At 48.4% G+C, this 18,005-nt stretch overlaps 1 protein-coding gene across 1 annotated transcript in view; it reads left to right on the top strand.

Moving 5' to 3' along the window:
* Positions 1 to 2,364: 2,364 nt before the first annotated feature.
* The window catches only part of WNT11 (Wnt family member 11), a 28,002-nt gene continuing 12,361 nt past the window's right edge, over positions 2,365 to 18,005 (top strand). The window contains exons 1-4 of the mRNA XM_052812917.1: positions 2,365 to 2,971; positions 12,171 to 12,406; positions 13,143 to 13,420; positions 14,843 to 15,135. Coding sequence (XP_052668877.1) covers positions 2,889 to 2,971; positions 12,171 to 12,406; positions 13,143 to 13,420; positions 14,843 to 15,135 — 890 coding nt within the window. The 5' untranslated portion in view covers positions 2,365 to 2,888. The remainder of the gene's footprint in view (positions 2,972 to 12,170; positions 12,407 to 13,142; positions 13,421 to 14,842; positions 15,136 to 18,005) is intronic.

The raw sequence follows: 18,005 nt of genomic DNA, 5'->3' as shown, positions 1-18,005 counted from the left end.
GCTGCAGCGGGGGGGGGAGCAGAGACCCAAGAGCTGTAAGGGAGACTGGACACCCGGGGGCTGGAAAGGAGAGGGGGAGACGGAGAAGGGTATAGGGACACCTGAGATCCGGGGGCTGGAAGGGAGAGGGGAGACTTAGGGCTGCAAGCCTGAAGGGAGATGCAGGGGAGATGCAATGGAGAGAGGAGCCCGGGAGACCGCAGGGTAGCGGGGGACACCCAGGGGTTGCGATGGAGAAGGGAGATGCAGAAGGCTGCAAGGGAGAGACCTGAGAGGTGCAGGGGGGAGGAGAGGCTGCATGGAGAAGGGAGACTTGGGGGCTGCAAGCAGACCCACCACTCCCCGGTCCCTGTCTCTGCTCCCCATCCTCTACTCCAGGTCATTTGGGGATGTACTACCCCCAAACCAGGCTACTGTGCTCCTGGGGTGAGCTGCAGGCTGGCAACGGGGTCAGGTGGATGTCTTTCCTTCTTGGGTGGGAAAGTTGGAAAAATGTGAGATGGATACTTGCATGTTTATATATAGTTCATATTGCCTATTCCCAACCCCGGGACCGGACTCTCGGAGGTGTCAGACGGGAGCGTTTTCTGCACGCAGGAGTGGGGCTGGCTGCAAACAGCTCGGGGGGAAGAGAAAAAGGAGCTTTGAGTTAAAAACGGCTCCAGTTTTTAGGAGTCCGCAGGCCACTTGCTGCTGGTTTGATCAGTGACCCAGAGCTCTCCAGAGCTGTAAACATCACGTCTGCCCCGAAGAGTCTCCCTCCCTCCCTCCCCTTGCAAATTCCTCTTGCAAATGTAACCTGTGCTGGACTGAGTGGAAAAAGGCGTTATTACCTCCCCAAATAACAGGGGTGCAATTACAGGCCAAGCTTGCAGCTCTTGCGGTGGGGATGGTGGGGGTAGATCTTTCCTATTCCTTGCTTGGGGGGTGGTGGTGGAACCTAAACTGTGACTTTTTCAAGGCAGGGGGCAAAGCAGAGGATGTTGTTGGCTGGTCCGGGTTAGCGAGAGGGTTTTAGACCATCTGAGACATTTTGCACCCGACTCTTGTGTTGTTCAGCAATTGACAGGAGGGAGATAAGAAGTCTGAAATATCTAAATGGACACTAAAAGGCATGGGCAGGATTAAGGGTTGAAGGTTTCCAGTGTGCTCGTGGGGAGGGGGGAAGCAAAGAGCTTCCAAAGATGAAAAGATACAGAAATACATTGAAACAAGAAGTACGCCTGGATGCTTGTGGGAGCACTGCCTTCAAGGGACACATCAAACCCGAATCCGAGCGGGCATTGAAGAAAAAGAACCCATGGTGATGAAATCCTGCCTCCCTTGTAGTCAGTCAGAGTTTTGTCTCGGACTTCAAGGGAGCCGGGAACTTGCCCCTAGAGGTTATTAAAATCCTTTGTAATAACAGCACTTCTCTAGTAACCCTTTATACCAGGCGCTGGGGTTGGGATAGCCAAAAAGCAGCCTGAGTGGAAAAAATATGCTGCAGATGGCAGTGAAAACACCCAGAAATATTTCTTTCCCCCCGGACCCAATTGCTCCCCAAATGGGGGGTATCGAGGCAGAAAGCTGCAGGTGGGACAAATCCAGAGCTGGGGATCAGGTGGGATGTGCTTTTCCCAGAGTAAGGGGTTCCCTGAAGCGATGCCGAGTGCTCCAGCTGTTCCCAGTCCCATCCCAAACCCCTTTGAGGGGTGACATGGGGGGATGCGCGGTCACAGCTTGGGGATGCCAGTGTGCCGTGCGACGGGCTGTGAGACTCCAGAAACACGGAGCCCTTCACAGCGGTACAATGTGGTGGGCAGGTTTTTCTGTTTATTTTATTATTGGCTTTCTCGTGGGGTGGGAAACCACCGCAAAGACCACAAAGAGTAGCCCAGAGCAGTGTTTGAAGTGAATAACTGAAGGGAAACCCATTTACTGCTATTAATACCGCTGCTAAAATAAGCAAGCCGTGCCCCGGAGACAGAGAGGACCCCTCTAAGAATTTAAGTCCTGCACCTGGTTTGTTTATTTGTTTGGGCTGAAGAAGGGAAAAACAACAACAACAAAAAAAGGGGGGAAATCCTTGAGAGCTTTTGTCTCCTCCTGGCTGCTCCCCAGAGACAGAAATGTGATTTTATGTTTACGAAGTTGCAGCCCTTTCTGTGAGCTCCAGGTGCCCGAGGACTTGGAAGAAGTGAGAGGCAGAGTTAATGAGGTGAGAAGGAAAGCAGAAGGGAAAGAGCAAAACACATTTGTTGTAACAGATCAGACCGAAACATCTGCAGGGCATGGGCACCTGCGTGAAGTCGGGAAACGCAGTTTATATAATTTGTCTTCTCTGAAGAAAAAGAGGGGAAAAAAAAAAAAGAAATCTGGAGAGAAGGAAGGAAGAGATGAATAGCTGAAGATTTGGGCTCGTCTAAAGGTTTATCTTTCTTTTTTTTTTTTTTCCTTCTTCCCAAGCAGTTACACAAACCTTTGGGGGGGGGGCGAAAGTGAAGCAGCGAATGAAGTCTTGCCATGTGCAGGGTTAAATGGAAACACACAATCAGACCATAACTCAGGGTGTAATTCAAGCCATACGGTTTGTCTGTCTGTTGACTCGAAAGGTTGTATCAAGGCTTGGGGAGGGAGGGGACTGAGAGGGGATAATCCAAACTTTTTCGTGATTCATAAACCACTCCTTTGCAATTTGGATAATAGATCTCTCTCGCGCGACGACTTGCTAAACTTCAGAGTTAACTGTAGCTTGTGCTCTTTCTCTCTCTCCTTTCAGGTTGTTCATCTCCAAGGAGGAGCAACACCCAAACTGAAGGGAAATACGTTGTGCAGAAAATTAGGAAAACTCCTTTTTTTCTTTGGAGAAGCTGATTTCCTTCGGCAAGTGGGGGACGGTGGAGAAAATGAAGCCGAGTCTGCGATTTTTCTTAGCTGGTTTTCTGTCTTTGATTCTGCAGACGGGGCTTTGCTATGGGATAAAATGGATGTAAGTACCTGGCTATCTCTCTGCATTTTTAAAGTCTTTGTAGGCATTGCTGGTCTCTTACCCATTTTTGCAACTACTATTTGAGGCACACTGTAAAGCCGTTTAAAGAGCAGCAAGCGCTGCATTTCTCGAGGCATTCATTGATTTCAAGTGTGTGTACTAGGGGCTTGTGCTAACAATATGCCTCCATCTTCTTTCCAAAATATGCGTGATTTAGGCTTGCTTTTTCTTCTCCTCATTGATACCAAAGGAAAGGCACACACTTGAACGCTCACATGAGCCACTTAATGAAGTTTCTAGCGTTAGCTCCTGCCACACTGGGAAACTCTCCCACTGGGACCGCAGGTCCTGCTGAGTAGGAGCTGAGAGCAGTAGGGACGGCAGCTAAGATAATGCCGCCAATCTCCAACCACAGGGGATGCTTGACAGATAACATGTTTTTTTTGTGGACCTTTTAACCTTTGGATTTCATGAAGGGTGTTAAAAATGAGGCGGGAGGCGAGGGGGGAGGAGGGTGAAGAAATACCAGGGAGTGTGGTCAAATCTGGATCGAGTTTCCTTGGAGGTAATGTCGCTGCAAACAAAGTGAAAACATCACTATCTCATTTCTTTGCTTAAGCAAGCAATCAATTAGTTGCTTACTGCAAAATAAACAAACAAGCCCCTCCAACACCCATCTGGTTTCATGTCCTTGATGAGTGATCTGTCTTTTCTACTCGGGTTTGAAGCTGTGCACAAAATAAATAAGGGGATGTGGGCTAGCCTCAAATGAGCGTCTTCCGTAAAAGAAAAGGCACAATAAAATGCAATGCCAGGAAGAGTCTGTTGTGTAGGGTATAGTGCGTCGAGGTGAGGATCTTGGGGTTAGGTGGGGAAACTGAGACAAGAGGTTCCTGTTTTGTTCCTCCTTCTGTGCTATGTTTAATTCCCATTCCACTGTCCCAATCATTGTCATGTGAGGCTCTCCCCATGCCGTCTTTTATAAAGGGTCTCTTAAATTTGGACACCTTCAAGTTAGATGTCGTGTTGGAGCCAGTGTTTTCACCGCCCTGCATGCGGTCATAGGCAAGAGAACGTTCCGGATGGCGATTCACCCTCTCCAAAGAGAGACATCCAACACAAATGTCAAGAGATGTCCTCTGGAGATGCCATGGACTGCAGGGAGCTGGTTGAGACCACACATCCACTTTTTATATGCATAAAGAGAAGCAGGGTGAATCCCTCCGTAGGGTGTTTAAATGCACGTGGTCAGGCGGGAGGAATAGGCACCTACTTCAGGGCATCCTTCATTTGCTGTCTCCATACTCTAAGGACCACCTTGGAAGTAGAGGAGAGTCAGCATCTGATTTGCTCTTCACCGTCTTGGCTTTACACCTTGTAGCAGTCACCACAGCTGAATTACATAGCCCGGCTATTTCTTCCTGCCAGGTTCCTTGAATATTTAGGCTCTCAGCTCTGCATATACCCAGCACCCTGCACAGGGCAGGCATCTCCTCTCTGCAGGACATTTAGCAGCAAGCCCATGGGCTGGCAGAGCCTGGTGACTCATTTGCAACCTTTATTTCTATGCAGCACAGAAATAGAGCTGGTTTGTGGCAGCCTGATTCGGCAGGGCGCTTAGGTACAGACCCATAACTAAGTGGAGGGGCTCGCTTATATGCTTGGCATCAGGGTCCCGCTTAAGCAAGGGGCTAAAACTTGAGCAAAGGGCTGGGTTCCTCCAAAGGGCAGGAGCGAGATGAGCTTCAGAGGGAACCTGATAGCGTGGCGACAAGCCGTAGACATGAAAAAAGGCTGGAAGGCAGGGCAAGGTCCCTAATAGCTTTGTTGGCAAAAGCAGCCTTTCGGCTGGTAAGCGGTTAAGCTGCGAGGGTTGCTTTTGGAGATGGGGTGGGGGGAGAAGCCACTCCTCCCCTTCCCAGCAGACATATCCCCCCTATCGAAAAGCGAGTGGGGAAGATGAAAGCTGGGATTAAAGCGGCATTTGAAGCATGAACTGCATCCAGATGCGCTGCCGGGGCTCCCCTCACACCTGTTGAAAACCTGGCGGAGACCTGCACTCCCTGTCCCAGGGCACTTCACGACTGGGATGCTGCCAGCTGGGATTTCACAAAATTGTGGGGGTTTTTTTTGTTTTCATTTGCTGTTTCTCCTCCCTTCCTCACCCTTGTTTTTCTATGGAAACACAGGCCAATTTCCCTTCCCCCCCCTCCTCATCACTCCCTTGTTCCCCCGCTGCAGCCGTGCTGCCATCCTTGTGCCTAGGGGACCATCCTTGGAAATTGCATGGGTAAACTCTTGGTGAACAGAGCTCGGTGCTACCAAATACCAATACCTCGGAGCTGCAATCCCAGCCCCGGACTCACGTGCTGGGTGCTGTACAACCCAACCCTGCCCCTTGCCTCTTGTGCACAGAGAGGGGGGGAAAAAAAGGACGGGATGAAGAGGGAGGAAAGTGCTACAAGATGTTTTCGGTCGTGGGCTTGTCTCAGCGGTCTGCCCGCTGTGCCGTTGTTGTAGGCACGGTGCCAGAGGCGAGCTTCAAAGAGGATTTGGGAGGGGAGGGGGAAGATAAGGAGGTGAGTTTTACCAGCCTGGGGAAGAGGGAGCGACTGATATGGAAGGTGATAGGAAATTCAATTTTGATTCAGCGCGTGATGTAATTGCAGGAGGAGGGGGAGAAGGAAAACACACTTTTCAGCCGTTTAGGACTTCCCTGTAACACAAATATCCCCTCTAAATTAGTAAGAGTGAGGAGAATCATAGAATCAGAAGGTAAAAGGGAGCTATTTGTTTTATTTTATTTGGCTTTTTTTTACGAGTTCTGTGGTCCAGATCCCCAGCTGTTGTAAATTGGCACTGTGCCCTTCCCTGCCGTGGAGGCATGCGCTGCCGAGCATCCAGCGTGGTGCGTGGACGGTCAGCATCTCTTAAACCTGCTCTTGCTGCTGGAGAAACTTCATATTTTGGCCTCTTCCATTTGAGCTCCAGGGAGTTGCTTGGGCGTAAAGTCAGGGTACGGACAGATCTTTGCAGGATGAGGGTTGTCACGGCAAAGAAGCCTTTCCATTCAATGCATATGAGCCCCATAGTCTTATTTTCGCACGCCGCTTTTTGCAAATACTTTCCCAAACTTAGAGCAGGGGGGTTGCATCGCTTTGTGGTCCTCAGTGCTTGTTTTGCATCACAGCGGCTGGGGAGGTGAGGCAGCCATCGGTTTCAGTGTGAGATGTCTTAGGGCCAATGCGTGTAGGAACTCTATTGCCTTACCCACCTCCTTTTACACCCACTTTAGCCTTCCTAGAAGGGCTTGGGTTTGGCCAAGCAGGTTGCTGAAATAACTTATTTGGGTTGAGCTGAAAAATAGATGAGCACTAGAGGGAGCTGCAGCCAGATGTGCACGCCACAGAGGTTTGCAGATGTTGGGATGTCCAGGCACAGAGTGCCTTTCAAGGCACTTCTTCTTCCTCCTCGGAGGTTGGCATCTCCTCTGCCCAGGCACCAAGACACAGGTTGGACTGTCCCTCTGTATCGAGTGTCACCTTCAACACAAAGGTGGTTGTAAAGAAGTCAAATGCAGCAAGTGTGGGGTTTTTTGCGTGGCTTGCAGGATCAGCCTATGACAGCAAGTGGTGGCATTAGGAATCCCATCATTTTTAGGTGCAGCTTGGTCACTTTGGGAAGTCTCTGCCTGTCCCTGTTGTGGTGGCCTGGACGTGCCCCATGCCCTCTGGAGCCATCCCTAGCTGAACACCATTCCCAGCTACGAGGTCAGCTTTGCTGCAAAATTCCCATGGTTAAATCACAGCCCTTCAGGAGCAAAAGGTGGCTTAGCCATGCATTTTGGCGAACCCAGGACGTCCTCCAGCTCACCAACCTCAAGCAGCACCGCAGCCTTTCCGCAGCCAGCAGAAAGCAAGGGAGAAAATGGAAAGATTTTTGTGCTTCCCGGCAGCGCCTGCTTCTCTCCTTCAACCCGGGGAGGAGCGGGGGGGGGAGCTGGGACATCGGGGCATGGGCGCCTGCGAGGAGACCGTCTGCCTGGCAAGGGGGCTGCTAGATGAACTGCCGTGAAAGGACTGCAGGACGGGGATGGCGGGAGGGGAGCAGGCTGGGGGCGAGGTGTGGAGGGGGGGACAACGGCTTTGAAGTTTGCTCTTCGCTCCGTAGGCAGCTCGGGAAAACTTGACAAAGCTCCATGGCCTTCCTCGGCGCTCGGTGAGCCAACTCACCGCTGGCATCAACTTCAGTCGAGCTTGGGCTGGAAGTCAATGGCCTTGTGCCCACTACTGCCAGTGCTGGATTTGGCACTGTATCTGAAAGCAGCTCTTATTTTAAGCTTTTACTTCAGGGTTGGTTTTTTTTCCCCCACTCCTCTCCCTCTTCCTCCTCTTTATTTCATTTTTGGGTGTTTTTGGTTTGGTTTTTTTTTTTTAACTATATAAATCCTGCTTCTCTGTTTGAAAAGGCTTTGCAGAACAAGTGGAAGCATTTATCAGGGGACATGGTGGCTTTCCCAGAGCTTGTGGTCCCCAGACCAGGACTGATGCAGGGCAGGGTGGCAGGGGCATGAACCACCTCTGACTACCAGGAGCTTAGACAAGGTTACTGTAACAGCCCTGCAAGCCTTTTCCAGTTGAAAACCTGAGAAAAAGAGGCTCCTGCAGATTAAAAACCTCCAATCTCTGTCTCTCTCTATTAAAGTTTACCGCACGCTTCACTCTCCACAGCCGTGTAATTTTGTCTAAATCTTTTTGTTTCACCCAAATCCTTGCAAGATTAGGGGGTTTAAGAATAGGCATAAAAAAGAGAGTGCCTTCGCAGTAAGCAAAGTGGACAGTTTGGAGCAGAAGTTCATGGTTTCACCAACAGTCCCTCTGTGAGACCTTCTTGGGTCACACCACACAGGGGAGGATGGGCAGATGCCCTCCAGAGAGAGCCCACATCAAAAAGAGAGGAGATCCTTCCACCCTTTAAGGGTGTTTTAAAGGGCACCAATGCTTCACCGCTCAATTCAAAGAGTTTTTCTCCCTTTGGCTTGACCAGGAGCAGTGTCCTGCTCACAGTGGTCCTTGTAAACCAAATAATGTATGGCTTTCACTGATACCTGCTCAGATCTGAACGTACTTCTCCCAAGCTGCTGCTCCTATGAATAGTCTTCTCATGGAGCCCAGATCTGCAGGAATGGGCCCGTACCTCTCAAAGGACCTAACACTGTAGAGCATTCATGTTTTCAAATGAATTTATTAACTGCCTGAGATAATTAAAAGAGTAAACGAAAGTCATGATCCATCCATGCATCATATTTCCTCTGTAATTACGTTTATGGTTTTCTGTCAGTATCCATAACTTCAGTTGAAAGTCCTGCTATGCTATATATAAAACAGGAGATGTTTGGTTTGGGGCCTGTTTATTTAAAGGGATGGGTCAAATATGTATATTTAAAAAAACCCAACAAACCAATCAACCACTCCTCAGTTGTCCTCAGCTTTCTGGAGAACGAAGGATGGGGCAGGAGCATCAAGGGAGGAGAGCACAACGTTAGCAGGAGGAAACAGTGAAAAGAAGCATTTATAGGGTGTCAGCAGGTAAAATCCCCATGTGCTTCTTCTCAGATGAAGGGTGTGAGTCCAAAGGGGGATGTTTATCAGGGATTTTTTCCCAGATTGAAGACTAAAGGCTGTTCTGCTAACTACGCCCTTGAGGGCTGCTTTATTCAGGCTGGCTGCTCCCCTTTGGCTCCAGTTTCCTTCCCAGTGCTGATGGTCGATGGAGACTGGGTGGAGGTGGGATAGAGACCCACTACCACATCCCACCATGGACAAGACTCTTCTGGGGGAAGGTGATTTCCTTTCCACTGCCCCACAAAGGGACTTTGTTCTCCAGCAATGTCCTTTGCAAGCGGTGGGCATCCCCCCCTGGTGCTGCCAGAATTTGGGGATCAGGGAGGGTTGGTGCCTTTCCACGGGGAGGGTTTAAAGCGACAAGAGGTGGAGAAGACATTTCTGAATGTAGGACAGAGACTGAGCAAACCTGGGCTGCCAGGGCATGGACTAGATGACCTAATAGGCCTCTCACATTCCTGATCTGTGATTTATAAATGCACTTTTTGGTCTCGGCAAGCAACTCCAGTAACTGTGAGTTTTCTTTTCCATCTCCATTACCCTTTACTTTTTCCTCCTGACGCTTGGAGATGTTTCCAATTATAGGTTCTCACAAGCAAAGGCATGAAGTTCAGGCCTGGGAGATGTTCAGAAAACACCTTCCTGCGTCTTGCATTTTTATTCTTGGTGGGCTCCCTGGAGCTCAGCTCATTCGACGAGAAACAGCTATTGCTGCCATTTACTGAGTTCTCCCCAATGAGGCCACAGTCCTTCCTCTCTTGACTGTCTGGCAGATATTTTTCCCTCTTCCACAAAGTGAATTTCTTTCTTGTTGCATTATAAATCTGCTTCTGTAATGGCGATCATTTCAGGCCATCTGTAATAACATAGTCTCGTTGTATCACATCCCCTTTTTTCATAACAGGGATGAGTTTCAGTCGGATTTCAGCTCTCATCCCAAGTTGTAGGTGGTTGTTTCTGCTGTTCCTGACTTGTCTGTAATGGTGAGATGCAGGTGCCTCAATGTAGGCTTCCAGGTCCTTCAAAGATGCCGAAGACATCTATACATGATTAGAAAATGTGGTGCAGGACCTAGGAGATATATGTATCTTTGCGAAGGGCCAGGTGAAACATCCCAAAGCCTCTAAAGTGTCACTTGGCACCTCTGATTAGAAAACTGAGCTGGTGCCCCATAGTACAGTATCTCTCAGAGACCTGGATCATTCCTCGTTTGCCTGAATCTCAGGCTGTGAAGCTCTCTCATTTCATCTGCCTCACCCTGCCTGCTTATTTTGCTGCTGGGACATACTGTGCTGGAGTATTTATCATTTTTACTCTATTAGTGACGAGCTGCTTTGGCCCCTTGCCTGGTTTGCATTTCAGCCCATTCCTGAGAGCTGCTGATAGGCTTTCTGGGATAAGTTTTCACAGGTTGCTGGTGCCAAGTGCTAGGGGTTGGACACATCTCACCCAGCTCTGTGCTTATACAGTCCAGATGTCTGCGTCCAAGCTCGGTGCCTGGGTTCCCTCTATAGGCAGTGCAGAAGATGAGCACTTCTAGGGCATGATGTTATCCTACTGTAGATCTCAAAAGCACATCAGGCCAATTACTCCCTAGACATGGCTTTTTCTTTCCATGGGCTGAAGAAGGACCCTGAAGGACTACTGTGAGGTCCACACTGTAGGGGTTTGCAGTCAGGTGAATTCATACTGGCCAAAGACTCATGCCTCTACCTTCAAGGACATGTTATATCTGAGATACCTGAGCACCCGGAATATCACCAACAGGTTTTGTCTCCACCTGCTCAGGTCCAGCACTGGTTCACGTCTAAGGCGGGATGAGTTGCCTTCTGGAGGTGCCCCTCTCCAGACAGGGAGTGTTGCATGAGCAACAGCGTGCAAAGGACCAAGATGAACTGCAGGGCAGAATTTCTGACAATTAAATACTCCACTTTTTCCTTTCCCTTGAAATTCACTGGCCAAAACTTCTGTTCGCTGTATATTTAATGGACCTCTTTAAATACATGTATGATGTATATATTTACATAGCTAGCAGAGTGGTGGTTTCCCTTCCAAGTGTGCCACTGATTGTCTAGTGCCAGAAATGCCAAACTCTAGCCGCCTGGGAATTTGTCAGTGCAGACCTACTCAGCCCTAGAAGGATCATAGCTTTTCCCTGCTGGAAGAGCAGTTGGGGTTAGCGGTTATGCACAGCCCAAAGAGAGCTCCAACATACACAGCAGCTGGTTCAAGCCAACCTTGAGGGAGCTGGTGGAACATATATGTGTTTTCCTGACAACTGGAGATCAGAGCTAATATCCCTGATCTTGGTTAGGGCTCAATTTTAGCTCTGTTTCCATCTCATTTAACTTCTGAAGGACATGGATGTTACAGTAATAAAGTGAAATGCACCCAGAAATGTGTCTGCTAATAAGCCAAACTAACCAAGATGGCTTAGGATGAAACTGAAAGGCAATACATTTAACAAGGAGAGAAGGAAATATGTGTTAAGGCAGTTGTGTTGCCAGGATCAGATGCCAGTTACTGATGCAGCCAGCTAGAAAGTTGTTTTATGGGAATGAATAACATTTATGACTACCCTAAGCAGGTCATAAAGACACAAAGAGAGTTACACACCAGGCTTCTGCTGATCGCTCTGGGTGCTTGGGGAAGAAGAGCACAGCCCTGTACGATGCATGGCAGCATTTGCTTTTTTCTTTTTTACCTGGAAACATTGGCAATTGCGCACTACAAGAACCAATGGGGTCTTTCGGATGTTGTTGGTTTCTTCTATGGTAACATACGTGCTGGTGCTAGTGGATCCCTTCTCAGTTTTGACCATGGTGCTTTCTCTGCACATACCCTCATTGCTCTTCTGCACTACATTTTTGGAGACTAGAGAAACAGACTTATCTATGTGCAACAGTGATGGAATTGGTGGAGGCCCTTGGCATTAACTCTAAGGGAAAGCATCTGTTTTGCAAACTTGGTGGCTTTTCCCTAGGCTTTGCAAGGGATTTTCTCCATAATTAATTACATGACATTTAGCATAATCCTTAGAGAGTGTGTGAGACAGATGCTGAATGCAAAACACTGATAACACCAACTTTGCTTTTTTTTTTCTGAATACCATAGTCTTGGAAGATCCAGCTTTCTGTTATCATGGAACTGATGGGTCATTTTTCACATTGTTGGGAGGTCCGTTCTCTTCATTCTTCAGCAAAAAACCTTCCCATAAGGATTTACACATTCAGTCAACTTGGCATATGCCCGAGGAGCTTTGTCCAGGCTCCCCTAGGTGACAGAGAGAAATGGGCACTTCTGGAGGGTGTTTGTCCCCACCTACCTTAAACACCTACTTTAGATGAGATAAATCACTCTTCATAGTTGCCCGTCTATGATTCTATGTTTCTATGATTCTATCTTTCTCACCAGCTTAAACTAAGCACCTATTTACAGGTAGCTAAAATGAAGTCAGATGAACACAGGCCACAGCATTCACTGGACTGGAGATAGTGGAGAAATTAATATTGACCCAAAGATTAACTTTTTTTGCGGGTTTTAATGCCTTTTTTTGCATGTTCTTGTCTCCTCAGAGCTCTGTCCAAGACTCCTTCGGCTTTGGCCCTAAATCAAACCCAGCACTGCAAGCAGCTTGAAGGCTTGGTGGTTTCCCAGGTGCAGCTGTGCCGCAGCAACCTGGAGCTAATGCAGACCATCATCCAGGCGGCACGGGAAGTGATAAAGACTTGCCGTAAAACTTTCTCAGACATGCGCTGGAACTGTTCTTCCATTGAGCTGGCTCCTAACTACCTGCTGGACTTAGAGAGAGGTAAACAGCACTGCTGGCTCAGCCGGGGACATGAGTGAGTAGAGTCAGCCAGCGTGTGTGTATGCGTGCTGGGACTGGGGAGGGTCTTGCTACTGGGGGGATGTGGAGGAACTACATAGCCTAGTTGTCGTGTTCTCTGAGACTGTGTTCATCGTGATGGTGCCAGTCATGCCCAGGAGCTCTCAAGTCCAAGACCTGGTCTCTCACAGCTCTTACACATCTCATTAGGAGTCATGGTGGACTTGCTTACAGCCATGGAGCTGCTGTTCTGGGCACGCAGACTTGTCAAGCAGCACATGCTACACGTGAAGCTGCACAGTCAGCTTTTATGGCTCAGAGCATCCTTGCATGCTCGTGCTGCAGCTCTGTGGACGCCCCACCACTTCCCCCAGCTCCATGCACACCAGCTCCATGACCTGCCAGCAAGCAGCATCCAGCACAGGGGCAAAAGAAGGCAGGAGAATCCATGGGGGGGCTTCTTCACGTGCTCCAAGAGCAGATCACACCACGATGGACAAGTTGCTTAAGTCCACGTGCCTCCTTGCCCTGCTGGGATGTTGTCTCGTGTTGAAAAGCTCGCTTAGGAGACGTGCTCCAAGCTGGTGATGCCATGGGAGGTCTCAGCTGCAGTGAGTTGGTGTGCTTGCTGCTCTCTGGGGCACAGATTGCGAGGGTCTCTTTTGGGGGAATGTTTAGCTGTCCCAGGAGGCTGAGCTGGAGTTCTTGTCTCTTCCAGGCACAAGGGAGTCAGCATTTGTGTATGCCCTTTCTGCTGCTGCCATCAGCCACACCATTGCCAGAGCCTGCACCACCGGGGACCTCCCTGGCTGTTCCTGTGGTCCCATCCCAGGTGAGACACCTGGACCTGGGTATCGATGGGGAGGATGTGCAGACAACCTCAACTATGGTCTTATCATGGGGTCCAAATTTTCAGATGCTCCCATGAAGATGAAAAAATCAGGATCACAAGCCAATAAACTGATGCATCTGCACAACAGTGAAGTAGGGAGACAGGTAACAAATCCACGAGAGTTATTGTAATTGTACAATCATCTGTAGTGGTCGGTCGCTCCGTGAGGTTCAGTGTCTATCAGCTAGCAAAAGGAGCAGGTTTCTCCCGGATTGCTCTGAACTCCTTTGGCCTGCTGAAGGCTGTGGCTATGTAACGCACGCTGGGACTCAGGAGGTCCTGAATGCTATTATCAGCCCTATATAACCGCGGGTGGGATGTCTCATTGCCACCCTTTCTACAGCCAAGGATGCTTACCCCAGGAGGTGTGGTGGGGATGGGTCCCATCGTGCTCTGCCAAGGGCGTTGCACAGGCGAAGTGCTGTGTAAGCGTGGAGGATTATCATCTGCCAGATGCGTCCAGCAGCAGCTGCCTCCCAGCCATCCCTGCAGCCAGGAGGGCTGATTTTTCCTTTTCAAACTGCTTCGCTAGTGATTATTCCCATATCTGGCAGAAGGCGCTTGTAACAGCTTGCATCCAGTGGAGGGATAATGCTTACCATGTGCAGTGCTTGGTGTGCACCGAGGTGCAAATCTCTCTTGCAGCCCTCCATCCAGCTGGAGAAATGGGTGGGGGACTGTAAAGCTGACCCCTGCACCCATCTCTGGAGCTGCAGCAGTTCCCGAAGCTGGTCCTACCACACGGCTTGGTCCTTCCAGGGCTGCCTGTGCTCGGGCACTGGAGCAGATAAAACTTGGAGCATGTTGAGCTCATTGGCAGCTTACTGCGTAGCTACAGGCTGGACTCACCTTTGCAGAGCACAACCACGCCAAACTTGCCTCCCCGGGTGTTTTTCTCTACCGTTCCCACTCTATCTGGTTTTTTATTTTTGTAATGTCTTGAGTTTTTGTTTTAATTGCAATGGGCAAATTTTTGTTTGGGACATAGTGTTGCCATGGCTGGTGCATTCACCCCTTCCTGCCAGCATCCTGCCATGTCCCACAGAAATAAGACTAGTGCAGAACCAAAGTAAAAGGCTCTTTTGGCCCCATGGCCAGCAGAAAGGCAGGGCGACGGTGCCCTGAATCCATCAGAGCCTTGACATCTCTGTTACCCAAAGCTGCTGGAGGCAGAAATGGATGTTAATTATTTATGGATTGGTTTGATTTTCAGGTCCTTAGGAATCTAGAGGGTGGAAATGCAGGCCTATGTAGATATCTGATCAAAATTCAAAATACTCTTCTGTCTCCTGGCTGCAAAGGTGCCTTGGTGAAAGTAGTCCCGGGCTGATAGCGATCCCCAAGGAGCTGTGGGATCTCATTCCCTTTGCACAGTAGCTGCTCTAGAGTGACTGTGCAGAAATCAGAGTAGCAGTCCTTTTCTATAGCAGTCCCAGCCAAGAAAGTGCCTTGTTTAGCAAGCTTGTGGGATGTTTGGAGGTAAGAGAAAGGCATTTCCTAACTAACTCCTGCATTCCTTTTTGCAGGTCTTGAAAGCCTCTCTTGAAATGAAATGTAAGTGCCATGGAGTTTCTGGGTCATGCTCTATCAAGACCTGTTGGAAAGGCCTTCAAGAGCTGCGAGACATTGCACTGGACCTCAAAAACAAGTATTTATCAGCCACCAAGGTTGTTCACCGGCCCATGGGCACACGCAAATACCTCGTGCCAAAGGATATTGATATCAGGCCGGTTAAAGAGACAGAGCTGATTTACCTGCAGAGCTCGCCCGATTTCTGCATGAAGAACGAAAAAGTGGGGTCACACGGGACCCAGGACAGGTGAGGGTTTCTGCAGCGGGCGTTGACTGCACTCTGAGCCCCAAAGAGGGAAGGGGAATGTATGAATAAGAGGCAAATAACTGGGGAGGTAGCACATCCATGCAGGTAAAGGACATCTCTAACATACAGTACGGTCTACAGATGCCTAAGGCTATCAGCGGTGGCTGTGGCCAAGGCAGGGCTGCAGACACCTTTTGCGTTATCGGGCAGGCACAAGATACCTTTTGAAATCCCCCAGGCAGCTCACCTCTGCAGTAACTTGTAATGATCAAGCAGCTGCTTATGTGTCGAGTGTCTCTAAGTCATTTCTTGCAATCGCTGCAGATGTAATGAGTTGTTACTCTACTGTAAGGCTCCTCTAAGTAGGCAAGAGTTAACCCAATTAGGACCAGTGCTCCTAGGCAGCCTTAAAAGAGCCCTGAAAACTACAAAGGTGAATTTTTAAGATTTTTCTTCCATTGCATTTTAAAAGTCCAGGTGCATTTGTATTGCTTATGTCTCTGCAGAGGAATTTCTTCATCTCATTAATATTACTGATTTAAGGTCATCATACCCGGCCTCCACTGGGCACAGTGCTGTCCCCTTTCACAGGCAGCAGACATGCCTGTCTCTTCCCATCGTCTGTTTAATTCCCTCCAATACAAACCAATTCCACGTTTCAGCAGTCTGAGCATCTCTAGGTGGGCAGCAGACCCTTCGACAGCCAAATAATTGTGTATTTCCAAAATTTTGCAGAATTTCCAGATTTTTTGTTAGGTGGCTGTGATGGCTGGATTTCAAGCTGTCTCATTAGTTGCTGTCTGCTGGCTTGGCTTTCTTTAGATAGTTCTCATAATTCTTCTCTGCTTTTTGTGTTACTTTGTGGTGGAGACTCAGACAGACAAGTTGCAAGGAGCATGCGCCTGCCCTTCTGTGAGGTGTCCTCATTTTAACTCTTGTTGGATGTAGTGGTATTTGGGCCACTTTGGTTCAATGAAGAGAAGATTTTGCTGTAATGGAAATGAAGTAAATGACCCAAATGCAGAAAAGATACTGTTTGGATACCTTTGATTCATACAAAGTATTTGGTGAGGGGACTCTAGAAGCTATCCTTTGGCAATGGCCATTTAATCTGGAACCACAGCTCTGTAGACAATATATCAGCATTTAACTGGTGGAGCTGATCAGGAGGTGACAACAGTTGAGTGAGACGAGTGTGTCCTTTTTGTCCTCTGATGTTTTGTGGCATTTACAGTTTTGTATCCTCCAAAACCAATGACTGGACTGCTCTACAACAGCACTTACCTGGCAGGTTTGTGGTGGGAACGCCAGGCCAGCAGTGGAGCAGTAATTAGCAAGTGAAGATGTTTATGAGTCACTGAGGATTGTAGGGAAAAAACATGTGTTGAAACTGGTTTCTGAGGGAAAATGTCATTTGAGTGGAAGCAATGTTTTTGCGGATTTGTATAGGTTTTGACAAATTTGTGTCTTGAAAAAGACCTCTTTGTTGTGCCACTCTGTTTTGCAATGAAAAAAATTGTGGAGGTTATTTGGAAATCAGTTTTATAGGAATTGCGTGAAATCAACAGCTCATGTCAAAACCAAACTGAATCCATTACAGATTTGCCAAGTAAAACATTTTCCATGAGCTGAAATCCTTTTAAGGTGTGACTTCTTCATCATCCAATTTCATTCTACAGCAGATTTTGCCTTTTTATCCCAGATAGGGATGAAAAATATGTCAAGGTCTTGAATGACTTTTTTTTTTTCTTCCAAGGATAGGAAAATGTGTATTGCAGGCGTCTGTTTATCCCAAGACGGGCGACAGCAGTGATTGTGAGCCTGCCAGGCGAGGGTCCGTGGGAAGTGAGATTGAGTGAGGATTTAGAGGACTGAGATATTAGAGGCAGGAAGGGATGACTTTCAAAAGGAACTTGTCAAGAAATACTCCTTATTCTCGGATGTGCAAGACGGTGATGGACGTGGGAGGGGAGGAGGGCGAGATAGTCCCGTGTTGAGCTGCGCGCATCTCTCAGGCCAAGTTTTAAGGTCATGTGTAGTTACGCTCATTTTCATCGCAATCCATCTGCACGCTCTTGAGAAGATGCCTGGTGCCTCAAAATTGGCATGTGTAACACAAGCCATAGCAGCCCCTTTTCTGCATTAAATTAGTAGAGGAAATAAGTGTAAAATGCACACAATGTGTTTGCAAATCTGTCCGTTCTTCCTGGAGGGAGCAGGAAAAAGGAGGGGAGCTTCCCTAACCTCCTCCTCCCATGCACGCCTTTTTCCCTTTGCAATTTTTCTCTCACAAAGAGGACATCTAAATGTCTTTTAAATGCGGTGGCTCTGTTCCAGCCAGCTGTGGGGCTGCAGAGATAGCACCTAATGACAGAGATGAGGGAGAAGGAACACAAAAGGGATGCTGTTAGAGAGGGCAGGGGAAAATGTGGTTTGCGCTTACTCTGCAAAGATATAAAAATGCTCACATAGAAATAGCCCAAACAGGTTTTTATTATATAAGTCAAGTCTCAGTGGCATCTTAACATTTTATCCCTGTGCACATCAAAATTTTCTGGGGGGAGATCCTGCTGTTTCCTACTAGGCTAATTTTTAAGGTCTTTTATGGTAAATGCAATCAGAAAGGGATTTTTGGTGGTGGTCCCTCAGTTCATTTTTTCTTTTCTTCCACCACCTGCCTGTTCCCTCTTTGGCCTTTTTCTGGCCATGAACGTGGGTGCAGGGATCAGCTCACAGGGTGTTACAGTGCAGACCCCTATCACCACGCTCCAGGAGACTTTGGTCTGGGCATCTCCAGCATCTTTCCAGCCCTGCTTCCTGCCTCCAAAGGGATGCGAAGCAGAGGAGACCCCATTAACAACTCCTTTTCC

Source organism: Harpia harpyja, chromosome 17, assembly GCF_026419915.1.
Source record: "Harpia harpyja isolate bHarHar1 chromosome 17, bHarHar1 primary haplotype, whole genome shotgun sequence".
NCBI lineage: Eukaryota > Metazoa > Chordata > Aves > Accipitriformes > Accipitridae > Harpia > Harpia harpyja.
The sequence above is the reverse complement of the archived record's forward strand: the minus strand, read 5'-3'. Positions and strand labels throughout refer to the sequence as shown.